This window comes from Lolium perenne, chromosome 1 (genome assembly GCF_019359855.2).
Source record: "Lolium perenne isolate Kyuss_39 chromosome 1, Kyuss_2.0, whole genome shotgun sequence".
Classification (NCBI taxonomy): domain Eukaryota; kingdom Viridiplantae; phylum Streptophyta; class Magnoliopsida; order Poales; family Poaceae; genus Lolium; species Lolium perenne.
This window is the reverse complement of record NC_067244.2, coordinates 80,617,165-80,629,192: the sequence shown is the minus strand read 5'-3', so window position 1 is coordinate 80,629,192 and position 12,028 is coordinate 80,617,165. Positions and strand designations below refer to the sequence as shown.

At 43.1% G+C, this 12,028-nt stretch overlaps 2 protein-coding genes across 3 annotated transcripts; one reads left to right on the top strand and one right to left on the bottom strand.

The window, feature by feature from the left end:
* Positions 1-902: 902 nt before the first annotated feature.
* LOC127294472 (protein ACTIVITY OF BC1 COMPLEX KINASE 3, chloroplastic) lies at positions 903-4,224 on the bottom strand. Its single transcript, XM_051324291.1, has 7 exons — positions 3,838-4,224; positions 3,494-3,727; positions 2,718-3,053; positions 1,969-2,524; positions 1,697-1,883; positions 1,226-1,592; positions 903-1,143 (listed from the first exon to the last, which is right to left on the bottom strand). The coding sequence occupies exons 1-7, from the start codon at positions 4,135-4,137 to the stop codon at positions 1,015-1,017; spliced, it is 2,109 nt and encodes a 702-aa protein (XP_051180251.1). The 5' UTR covers positions 4,138-4,224; the 3' UTR covers positions 903-1,014.
* Positions 4,225-4,598: 374 nt separating this feature from the next.
* LOC127294457 (uncharacterized) lies at positions 4,599-8,560 on the top strand. Of its 2 annotated transcripts, XM_051324284.2 has the most exons (6): positions 4,599-5,139; positions 6,075-6,197; positions 6,279-6,589; positions 6,675-6,750; positions 6,838-7,425; positions 8,224-8,560. In XM_051324284.2, exons 2-5 carry the CDS (start codon positions 6,077-6,079, stop codon positions 7,398-7,400), a joined length of 1,071 nt encoding a protein of 356 aa, XP_051180244.1. In that variant the 5' UTR covers positions 4,599-5,139; positions 6,075-6,076; the 3' UTR covers positions 7,401-7,425; positions 8,224-8,560. The 2 variants fall into 2 exon arrangements, with proteins under 2 accessions (XP_051180244.1, XP_051180238.1); XM_051324278.2 differs by having other exon boundaries at positions 4,599-6,197.
* The last annotated feature ends 3,468 nt before the right edge of the window (positions 8,561-12,028 follow it).

Here is a 12,028-nt window from a genome sequence, read left to right as displayed (position 1 = left end):
TATCAAATAAATGGACTAGATCTTGTGTGTTGAGAATTTTGAATTAAACTATTGACAGTCCTATCCCTAGAGTGATATCTAGCTTACGTCTCTAGAGCGATATCTAGCGCAACATGTTAAAGTGATTCGTTCAACAATTGTGTTGTCCACGTTGTAGCAACACAGTGAAGTTATTCCTCCACAACATTGTGCTGCTTCACAACACGACCTGCAGACGGAAATTAGGGTTTTTCTTAGCTTCGCCTCTCCTTCCCCCACGCACCACTCTTTGTACCGGCGATCTGGGGCGCAAGCTATTTAAATTGAAGTGGTGAACCACTTGATTACAATGATAATGATACTTAATAGCAGAAAAGTATTCAAACGAAATTCCATATGAAACTTTAGACTGAAGTGATGTTAGTAGCAACTACAAAATTTGGTCGAGACAGAAACTTCTTTACCAGACCTTACTGGCTCGAATCCATCCAGTGCATCATACATGCCTAAGATAAGGGAGCTATCCCGGGAGTATAAGGTTCCGCCAGCGCACCCGGGTTCTGAGTCTACCCAGCCTCAGAACAAAACTAAGGGGTATCTTCGCATTTAACCAAGTTTTGGCATTTGTGGTCTCCAGGCTACAACCAAAGACCCCAATGCATCAATGTCAAAAGTGTGCTACCATAATTCGTAGTTCAACCAAATACAAGCTTGCGTCTTTGCTTCTAAATGAAATACATCTGATCAACGATTGATTGTTCTTGTTCTCTCCAAATCACTAGCCCTAATTGAAGTAGTGCTTATCAGTTTCTTCTTCAAAGATAAGCACTATCACACACAAGCTGTAAAGAGGACAGACATACTAATGCACGGCATCTGAACTTCTATGGAAAACAAAAACAGACACCGAGACAGCAGTCACAAAGATCAATGAGGGAATTACCTTTATACTTGACTACAAATTACACTTGCTCCTTTTTTTCTTCCCGCAGAAAGTATTGTGTGACTTTACATGGTTTAGTGTGGGCCTATCTACTACGAAGATCCAGGGACAGGTGTAGGTGGAATCCTCAGCAGCTGTTGCAACAAACGAGCCGCAAGGCGCTGCGTGACGCCACCAGCAACACGAGAACCAAACACACGGGCCTCTGGCTCTTGTAGCACCTGAGATATCAATATCACTGTGAGTTGCAGAATTCTCAATAGCTGCTGAAGTACCTATAAAAGGAATGAAGATGTAGTGTACCTGTACAATTGGCTGCAAAAGACTAGGATCAAAGCTATCATTGGATCTCAAAAGACCCCATATTCTGAGAACCCTGCCTCGGAGCTCCATCATTTGTTCCCGCTCAACATCACTTAACTTAAAGGGCCCGGCTGGATTGCCACTGGAAATTAGAGGCTTCAAAAATTCTGGAGCTGCGTTGTACGAATCAATTAGTGTTCCGAAGGTGATGGCTTCTGTGACACGGACTGCTTCTTTCACAACTAACACTCTTAAACTCTCCCCATCTGGACCGAGTAGAAGTTTCAGAACCGGTTGTAGAGCATCCTTGGCTACGAACTCTCTATCTTGGCGCCCTTGAACAAGAAGATTTTCAAGTCTATTCCATCTGTAATAAAGCAAACAGTCAAGCAATACTATCGTGAAATGGTGGCTGCTGGTACTGAACATTCAAAAACAGCATAAGCTACTTCTAGCAGGACAAGTACTTGCCTGAATCTCCCGTCCTTGAATAGCAGCTCAATCAGAGCATCTCTGAGATATGGATTGGGATCAGTGAGTAGCCTTTTAGCAAAGTAAGGATATGACGCAGCGAGCACCTTAAAATTGGGATCAGCATAGAGTGCCAAACCTTCCAGTACAGTGAGTGACCGCAGTATCAATGCATAGTAGGCCGGTACTAGATTTGAATAGACAAGAACTGTATCAGTGTCTCAGCAAAATTAAGTGGTAACAAATTAATACCTACAAAAATTAATACTTACCATTGAATGGGTACTGATAAAGAACAGCCCCTAAGCCATCAACTATGGTTTTGAAGTTTAGCTCACTCACTGTCGAGTCCAAAGCATCATCAAAGAAATTCTTGAGGGCAGGCACGATTGGGGAAACATCCACTTCAGGTTTCAAAAAATCAAGTGCATAATAATCACGAGCCATCGCATCATAGTCCCGATTGACCATGTGAACAACATGTCCTATGATGGCTACTCTTGCATCCTCTGGGGTTTCACTCATCATGCCAAAATCAAGAAAAGCAAGTTTCCCTTCAGGTGTTGCCAGAATATTACCAGGATGCGGGTCAGCATGAAAGTATCCATACTCTAGGAGCTGCCTTAAGCTACACTGGATACCAATGTTTACCAAGTCCAGCACCTTCAAACCTTGGCCTTCTATGGCAGCTTGTTGATTTAGTTTTACGCCTTCAATCCATTCCATTGTCAGAACCTTTGCGCTTGTATAGTCCCAAAATATATCAGGCACCAATATGTCTTGCTTGTCAGCATATAACTTTTTAAACCTTCGTGCGTTTTGGCCTTCCTGCATCCCATTATTTTACTACGGTTAATAATCAGAACTCATACAATAACGAGAAAAGGTAGCATTCGATTCTGGTGATTCAGTAATCTAAATTGTCATTTTGCCTCTTCTATCCAAGTTACTCATTCTTTTCAGTATTTACAGGTATATTGGATATGTAGGCACACATAAATGTAACAAAAATAGGCAATACCTGGACATAATTAAGCTCTTGGAAAACTCTACAAGCAAATTCATCTATGAGAGCAACAGCGTCAGTGGTTATAATGTCAACATACTTATTAATTAGAAAACCAATTCCCCTCAGTAGGTAAAAATCACGCCCTATGGCATCCTCGATACTAGGTCTTTGCACCTTGACAGCCACCAGCTGCCCAGAGCTTTTCAAGCGCGCCTTGTAAACTTGACCTAAACTTGCTGCAGCAATCGGCGAAGGTGACATTGCTGAGTACATTGAATCAAGAGGAAGGCCAAGCTCCTTCTCGATACAGGCAAATGCATCTTCATCTGGGAATGTGGGAAGAGAATCCTGCAAGACAGTTACGTGTCAACCATTTGAAGAGACCTTATAAGTTATAACAGTGATAGAACTAATGCTGCCAGGTTATCAGGAAATATCCTTGAATGGTAACTCTAGGTGGTACCGGTGACTTCTTTTGAGTCAACAAACAATTTGGAAGTCGTTTAGGTGCTTCCAGACAATAAGGACCACGTTATGGAAGAAAGCTCGTATGAATGGCTACTGGATTGGAAAAATAGTTAACTATTTACAAAATAAGCAACTACAGCATGTATAGTGATGCTCCATTCCTGTTCCTGAAAAAGAATATGTCTATAATCCTACTCTTACAATCTTATAAATAACTTAAAAAGCGCAGGCAAGCAAGAATTGTTCAGTCCGTTCAGAACAATAAGCATTGTCATTGTGCATCACGAACACTTATAGGAGCAGCAAGAAAGAAGGTCCACCTGCAGCTCGGAGAGCTCCTCCAGATATTCGGTGGGGCAGAGGTCTGGACGCGTGGACAGTCCCTGCCCAATCTTGACGAACGTCGGGCCGAGCTTTGTCAATATGGTCCGCAGCTCCACCGCCCTGGCTCGCCTTTTGGCCGACGACTCCGACTCCCCCCTCTGCTGGTCCAGAAGCAGCGTCAGGCCGAATGCCCCCAGCTTGGACAGCACCTCGGCCGCTCTCAGGGCCACCTAATTACACACACAGCAGGCGATCCACAGCACACATGTCAGATTTGGAGAGCCTCAGATGCTAGCTTGGGGATAAAGATTGCATGGGGATTTATTAGTTCCGGGTGTGCCTGAAAAGGTTGGGAGCCGTAGCGGGAGGCGAGGAGCTCGGGGCTGTAGACGGTGGCGGCAACGGCTCGGGTCATGGCGCGGGACTCGGCCTGAAGGTCCTCCGCGCGGTCGCGGGCGGGAGAGAGTACGAGGGGAGGCGGGGAGAGCTGGATGGAGAGGTCGGGGGACGGGGGCGCGGCGGTGGAGGCGGCGCGGAGGAGGGACGGGCGGTGGCGGTGGCGATGGCGGCGCAGCGCGCGGTGCGGGCGGTAGGGAAGAGGAAAGGAGACGGCGGCGGCCGCCGAGGTTGAGGCCGCCATGGCCGGCGGGTGGGAGCGGGGGGAGGTGTGGGGAGGTGCGAGGTCGGGCTTTGGGCGCGTCAGGCACACCGGGCGTTTACTACATTTTGCTGGTGAGTGTGTAGTTTCGGGGAAGATTTGATCTGCGCCACACACTGCGCCGAGAGACGGTGGCGTCCACGACACCCCTAGCGTAGGAGACGTGAACGGCGCCGTGGAATGTTACTGGCTGCTTCCCCCTTTTTCTTTCTCCGGCAGCACATGAGAAAAGACCACGCAGTATATATTCTAAAACATTAAGATCACTCTTAGGCCTCGTTTGGAACTGGGGCATTCGCGGGGATTCGCGGGTATTATCCCGGCCCATCATCAAATCCCCACCTTTCCCCAGATGGCTGTTTGGTGCTAGTGTTTTGGGCCAAAAAATCCCCGCCTATCCCGGCTCCAACTCACTTTTTGCCTAAGAAAAAATCAACGACCCTACCCTCGCGTATTATCCCCGTCCCCGTCTCGTCCCCGTCCAAACCCTATCGAGATAGCTTACGCGACCGGCGGCGAGCGAAGTGGCGGCGAGCGGAGCAGCGACGAGCGGAGTGGGTGGCGGGAGGGGATGAATCCCGCCTAGCCGCTCCATATCAGCTGCCGTACTTGGAGTCCGACCGGCGCCGCCGTACGTGGAGTCCGACCGGCGCCGCCGTTCTTGGTGTCCGACCGGCGCCGCCGTTCTTGGAGTCCGACCGGCGCCGCCGTTCTTGGTGTCCGACCGGCGCCGCCGTTCTTGGAGTCTGACCGGCGCCTCCAAATCTCTCCCATGTCTCTAGTCCACCACCGTGCCCTGCCGCTGCCGCTGCCGCCGTGCCGCGCCTGAGCGTCGGCGCCGCCCGACGCCTCAATCCCTCCCCCGCCGACATCCCAGCCTCCCTCCTCGCGCCAAGTCGTCGCTGCCGACGCCGTTTCTGTCGGGACGCCAAGGCGTTCTTGCTCTCTCCGCCCCGTCCGCAGCCTCTGGCATCGGCTCTCCAGGTACAAGCCTGCTCTCATCCACCCATTCCTGAAACCCCACTCGCATTCACAATTTGCGCGCCTGCCTGCCGGCGCGCGCCCGGCACACACCACCTAGATCCGCCCCCGTGATACATCCCATTTTACCTGCATACTCCGTCAAACGATGGAAACCGTGGTAGCAGTACAGCGTCACGGACCAATCTCTGCAGAATTCGACCGAAAATTTGTTTCCCAGCCCTCTTCCCTTTGCTCTCCATTTCGGCTGTGATGTCTGATGAGTTGATCTCACAGCCGTTCCGGTTATGTTTTGTGATGTCTGATGAGTTGATCTCACAGCAGAAATTATGTTCTAGAATCCACAATGCAAGTTGCTACAGAAGCTAGTCAGATAAATTCTTAATTTGCAGACATTGTGCATTTTTATGGGATTTTGGTTTGCTATTTTTTGGTGAGTTCGTTTCCTATCCTTAAAGTTGGTACATTCCACAAAATATGGAATCAAGTTAGGATACCAGCCGTTGCAGCCATATTCCACAATATCATCAAACAACATAATGGTGATGAAGACTGGCTTGAAGACCAAAAGGATAACATAAACCCAGGAAATTTTGTGGATCTCCCTGACGGTGATGATGAGGTACAACAGGAAGATGTTGTACAGCTCCCGGGCAACCACGTGTTAGGCAACAATTTGAGGGATCAGATCGCTATGCAAATGTGGAATGACTACCAAGCAGGAAACAATGCAAATGTGGAATAGCTAGTTGTGTGTTTCTTAATCTTCTAGTCTTGTGTTGTAATGATACACTATTCATGTTCTAGTCTTATGTTGTAATGGTGCACTATTTGTGTTTAATTTCTTCTAATAATGAACTTGGTGATACGCTCTTTTGTTATAATATATTTTGTATTCAGTTTTGTGTATTCAATTTTTTATGCTTTACCTAAACTAGATATGGAAACAAAAGGGTCCAACACGGTTCAGTACAGCTCCAGCACAGTGGGTAAGAAAAGGAAATCTCCTAAGCAAGGGAAAAAGAAGTCTCCTAAGCAAAGAAAAAAGAAATCTCCACAAGGTAGTAAAAATATATTTCTACTGACCATTCATGGCTTCATTCATGGCTTACTGATAGATCATTTTGTGTATGTTTGTGCAGGTGCAAAGCCAAGAGCACAATGGAATATTTTGCTTGAGAAGTCACTTGTTGAGATACTCCATGAGCATGACACTCCGTATCATAGAGGCCAGAATGGTTGGAGCGGTGAATCCTGGTCAGCAATGGTGGATATGTTCCACCAAAGAAATCCACATGTGAGGTTTGACAAGTCCCAGGTTCATGACAAGGAGAAGGAACTCAAAAGGGATTATAGAATGCTGAAAGATGCCCTTGGGCAAAGTGGAGTTGGGTGGATCGAGAGCAAGTTCATGTTGGATGCTGAGCCTCATCTATGGGATAATCTGGCAATTGTAAGTTATTGTGCAATTGTTGTTCTAGTAGAATTCTACTTGCAATATTTTGGTCCAAGTTTAATGCTTCATTTATATATTGCAGTCATTTGGTCCAAGAATCTTGAGGTTTAAGAAAAAGCCCTTTCCTCTTTATGAGACACTTGCAAATCTCTACCATAGTAAGTTGCTTTTCTTCTCTCTTGCTTTTCCTTTGTCCTCTTGATATTTTGCGAACTAACATCATTCTCTTTTTGATGGATTTACAGAACACACTTCTGAGGGAAACTTCAACTTTACCTCTACCGCTGACCAAAAACCACACATGGATATCGAAACTGATTCTGATGATGATGAAGAAGATAAGGATGCTGATTTCGAGATCTTAGAGCAACCACATGTGGAGCATGTACAGGTCAATCAAAGGCAGGTTGGGTTGGAGCATGTAGTGGCTACTCAAACACAAGCTAGTGTGACAAATGTAGAGGCCAATCAAAGAAATGGTGCTGGTCCCTCAACAAACAAGCCAAGAAGACGCAAGAGCAGCCCCAAGATGAAACCTAAGAGTACCGGAGATGCATTAGTTGGAGTCATTGACAGGTTTGTCAACATCAAAGAGAAAGAAGTCAACAACGAAGCTGCTCAACAATTCACCATAAGCAAATGCATCGCTACCTTGAGAACCTTGCAAGGTTTTGATCCCGCTGAAAAACCAAAAGCCTTTGTGGTCTTCAAAAGTGTTGACAACCGCGAGATATTCCTCAGCTCCGTCGAGGATAATGATGGCAGTGCACTAGCTTGGCTTCGCGGTGAGATGGCCAAGTTACCATGAGGAGCCGCTGAACAAGACTTTTCAGGTATGGTGGATCTGCTTTGCTATGAATGTGATGTGGATATATGGTGTGATATTTGTCATCTAGGATTGTTTTATTTGTGCCATGATCTGTTACTATATGCTATTCACAGTATGGTTGAACCCTTCTATGCTTGTCAGCAATGTTGGCAGCAGGTGCTGCTAGATTAGGTAGCAAATGATCACCTTCTTGCTAGATTAGGTAGCAAATGGTTGAATCTGGATAAGTTTTTAAATTTACTGCCAAGATGTGAGGGGCGGAGTAGGTGAGCCTGATGGATTTTAAGGTTCCGATATGGTCATATGGGAGCACCTTTCGGTTTCAAACTTAAACGAGGTTGTCTTCTAAGCAACGAAATTTAGGACAAGAATTTCCGTTGGTACCACCATTCCTTGCAAATGAAGTACCGGTACCAATGTACCATATGGTTACATCTACTTGCAACGATTGTACCGAGTACATAGCAGATGGATGTACACTAGTATGTTCTGCAATGCTGCAACCAGTAGCTTGTTCATTATTTTAGCAACACATCTATCCACTATTTTAATTTTGCATGAACAAATTTTCATCTTCACGTAGTAGAAGTAGCTACCAGAATTCAGTTATTAGCCGCTCCCTGTAGCTTTGTGAATCCCTGTAGTCACTTTGTTATTAGTAGTCACTTTGTCCCAAACATGCAAGTCACTACCACTTCTACAATAGAATGATTATTTATTTCCTTTTTGTATGATCCCCTTCATACCTTTTCTTGTATTCTGCTAAGCCAATACCTAATCCAACTCCTGGGTGATATTGCAGGACCTAGGGACGTGGAGGCTCTCAAATTCTTTGTGTTGAATGAAGCTGAGAAAGCAGGAGATGCAACGATTCAAGATGAGCTGTAGTTGTAGTGTGTTGGTAGCAGGCACATGCTGATAGACAATGATATTGTGTTCAAGCAACTTTCGAGTACTGCTTGACCTATTTAATTTTTGTTTGATCAAGTTGGCTTGTACTGTCTTCTGGCGTTTGTTGCTAACTTAAGCCATTTCATCTGAGTTAGTGCATCGAGTGAACTTTAGTATTTGGATTTATAGTTTCATGTATTAAAAATTGAATCTTTGCTAGTGTATGTTGGTTTGCAATGTTTTATTCAGTTTTCCCTTGCGCACCAATCCCTTCCAGCCAAATGGCAGTTTTTAGAAGTAGGGATTAAGAATTAGTGAGGCTGGGGATTAGTGGGGATCGGGTGATGGGTGGGGATTCACCCCATCCCCAGCCAAATTATCCCCACTAATCCCCACTAATACCCCACTACCAAACAAGGCCTTAGTAGTTCAGTACCATCACCTCTTATGTTCTCGAGGTATATTTATGAGTCTCTAATTCTCAATTCTTTTTTTACAGGATAATTCTCAATTCTTTGCTCTTTCACAAACTACAAACTCTACTTTATATAGCTTTTTAAGCAGAAGTATAAGAATTACCAACGGGGACACAAGCATACCTAGAGGGGGTGTGATTGGTAATTGAGTAGGATAAAAAAAAATCGACTCTTTGCTCACTAGAGAACCAGAGGAGCGTAGGAGTGTGTTTTATCTTCTGAGCCTTGTTGTGTGTTAGACAAGCTACTTATGCACACAAGAAGTATTACCGACGGGCTTTGTTCACTAGAAAACACGTATCATGCATATTGACATGATGTGAATAATGCCCATTGGCCTTCAGTTATGTTTCTTCACTTTCTTGAGCAAATCTTGCTGAGAAAGGTTTTCGATGTCATCTTAAGAATGTTGTTTTTCAAGTTTGCCATCACTTTTCTTCTTTCTAGGAGCTTTGTATGGGCTCAGGTATGTTTAGTTTGCAGCTTTGGTAGATTCTTCCTTGTTCTTCAAGCTCCCACAAATTAAGCTTTGACAGATCAAGGCGTTCACACAAAAGAACAATATATTTCATACATCAAGGTATTAGATGCAGTGAATAATTCAAAATTTAAGTTTGACGGAAAACTCGAGTTTCTCGGTGGTACGTATCTTGATCTCTATGATATGGCTTGACCATATAACCTTTAGAAATGGACATCAACTGTAGGAATTGGAAAAGAGCGCTAAGAGGTTTTGGTATGTAACGACATGTTTTCATCCATGAAAAGCTATGACTCTATGAGCTCGCTAGTTCTAACGAAGATTGAGCTTGTTCGGTACCCCCTAATAGAGAAACCTCTTTAAAAAAGTTAGACTAAAAAACTAATCCCATTATTTTAAGGTTTTTACCTAATTTCAGTCGGAACTACAGGGCTTATGTAGTACACGCGGGAAAAACTTAATTCCTCCTTCTATAAATAACTTGTTATAGGTTTAGCCAAAGTTAAACTTTATATACTTCACCACAAATTAAAAATGTATTTCAACGTTTGTAATACCTCTGTCTATAAAAGGGTGTTGCAAGTTTGCCTAAATTTAGATGTTGACCCAGTACACCACTACATGTAGTGTATAAGTTGTTTGCATAACACTTACGAAACACCGTTTCGTAAATATTACACCGCTCAGAGTGGTAAAATAGAAACATCGCGGGTCCAAACCAATCTCTCTCTATAAACTTAAAGTTGCAAATCAAAAATCTACAAAGAATGTGAGATACTCCTCGGTCCAGTGAGGAGTCAAAGCAAATAAAAATTTCGAATCTAAGGTCTTCAAGCAACATGAAACACCTAAACCTGATGTCATATGACCTCAACAATGTATTTAGTAGGGTGATACTCTGCTTGACTTATCTACCATAGTCTAAGAGTTCTACGGTTTTGTTCCTAGTTCCTCCTCATCTATTCCATAAACTATATCATAGACTACCCCTTTATGCCTCCTGATATATCTGGTTCCGCATAGTAGACATTCTCCCACTCGGGCTCGTTGGTAGCCCCTTCGTCATTCCTATCGGATTCTAAAGAAAGGATATGAAGTAATAAATTGAGTGCACTAGAGTACTCAACAAGTTATATTGTGGTTGTATGATGTGATGTCGTGGATCAGAAGATCCTAGACTTGTGCATGTTTTTTAAAACGGTTTCGAAAAGGTAAGTTTTAGATTATGAAAAACTATGTCCGTCAATCCTCACGGGTTGTTAGAACTTCATGGAGTTCCTTTTCGTCGCTATCGTAGTTATTTACCCAACAATGGGGAGTATCATGACACGTTCTATATACTCTCAAGAGGTTCGCTGCTTTACCCACAAACGTCTTAAGTCTTGCTGCACAAGCAAAACTGTGTCCCCATTCACACAATCCAAAATGGTGTGAGACCCGACTAAAAGACAAGCCAGCCACTGCCATTCTTTACGACCTCGCATGCCACCCACTGTAACGAGTTTCGGTTGAGAAACCTACGCTCAATTACCCTCCCTTCTATGATACTATATTTGTCAGTTCACAACACAAAAGGGGATGTTACAGGCTTCCACCATGCTAAGTTCCCCCAGGAAACCAGCCCAACTAGATCTGAGAAATGAGAAAGGAAAAAGGTATAGCTGACTTTCCCGCCTCACTCTAGGATCTGTGGTCAACATTATCTATACGAAGCTATGGTGACCGACTATATTTGTTGTTTTAATGCTAATAGTTTTGCCAGTACAATGGAACCGCCACCATAGGGTTTCACTCTCAACCATGGTTCCATTGCCCACCCAATAGAGTACGGGACTTTTGGTCGATGACCCTCAATTTATAATTTAGAAAATAGTTTTTATTTTGAATGCAGATGATGGTTTTGGAAAAAGTTTTATAAACTTTATCAATGAGCTGCAAGATGAACTTGCCTGGTGATTGTGAATTACCACAATTCACATGATCTAAGTAGCCTTGGGCCTTGGGCTTTGAAATATCATTACTGTCCTATAAGAATAATATTTAAGATCCAAATGATGCTCTAATGCATTATGATATCTTTTACTAATTTGGTGTGTTGTTTCCCTCCATTTCAGTGAGGTTTTTAAGATTCTAAGTTAATATATTTTTCACTGCTTGCCTATTGCAAAGTGTTGAATTCTATCTGATACAAGCTTTTACTTTTATCATTGACGGTGATAAAATAGTGAATATTCTTTCTTACTATGTTTACACTCAATGTTAAAAGATTTATTAAATAATATTATACGTTTATTGAATTTTATATTTCAAATTTAATTTGAATTTCACTTTAGAATTTTCATATATCTGCTTAATATTTTTTATGAATTTCACTTTGGACTTTTCATATTTGTTTTACAAAGTTCTTAATGTCTTTCAAAGATCACTCAAAGTTGGTTTTCAAATTCTTAATTGATTTAAATTTGAATTTTAAAACCATTTAAATTGGTAATTAAATACCCCAAACAATTCTACAGACAAAAGTATTTCTAATAATCAAACACAATTCATATTTATGTTATACTCATCTTTTATATTTATGTAGATATTTTTATTTTTTTCGCTTTGTATTGGGATCTTATTGATTTTTAGGGTTTTCTGGTATTTATGAAATTACTAAAATGCCCCTGACATGTGGGTCTTGCCCTGTTAGAGAATTTTAGACAAAACAGGTCGAACTGGTCCAGTCAGACGACCGAACAAGCCGGTCACCACTCTCT

Bases quoted from the DNA above. Each gene is read 5' to 3' on its own strand.
- LOC127294457 (XM_051324278.2), top strand. From the start codon at position 5,990: ATGAACTTGGTGATACGCTCTTTTGTTATAATATATTTTGTATTCAGT. The intron at 6,590-6,674 runs GTAAGTTATTGT...TATATATTGCAG, and splicing joins TATGGGATAATCTGGCAATT to TCATTTGGTCCAAGAATCTT. The intron at 6,751-6,837 runs GTAAGTTGCTTT...ATGGATTTACAG, and splicing joins ACTTGCAAATCTCTACCATA to AACACACTTCTGAGGGAAAC.
- LOC127294472 (XM_051324291.1), bottom strand. From the start codon at position 4,137: ATGGCGGCCTCAACCTCGGCGGCCGCCGCCGTCTCCTTTCCTCTTCCC. The intron at 2,525-2,717 runs GTATTGCCTATT...AATGGGATGCAG, and splicing joins AAGAGCTTAATTATGTCCAG to GAAGGCCAAAACGCACGAAG. The intron at 1,884-1,968 runs GTAAGTATTAAT...ATTCAAATCTAG, and splicing joins TTATCAGTACCCATTCAATG to TACCGGCCTACTATGCATTG.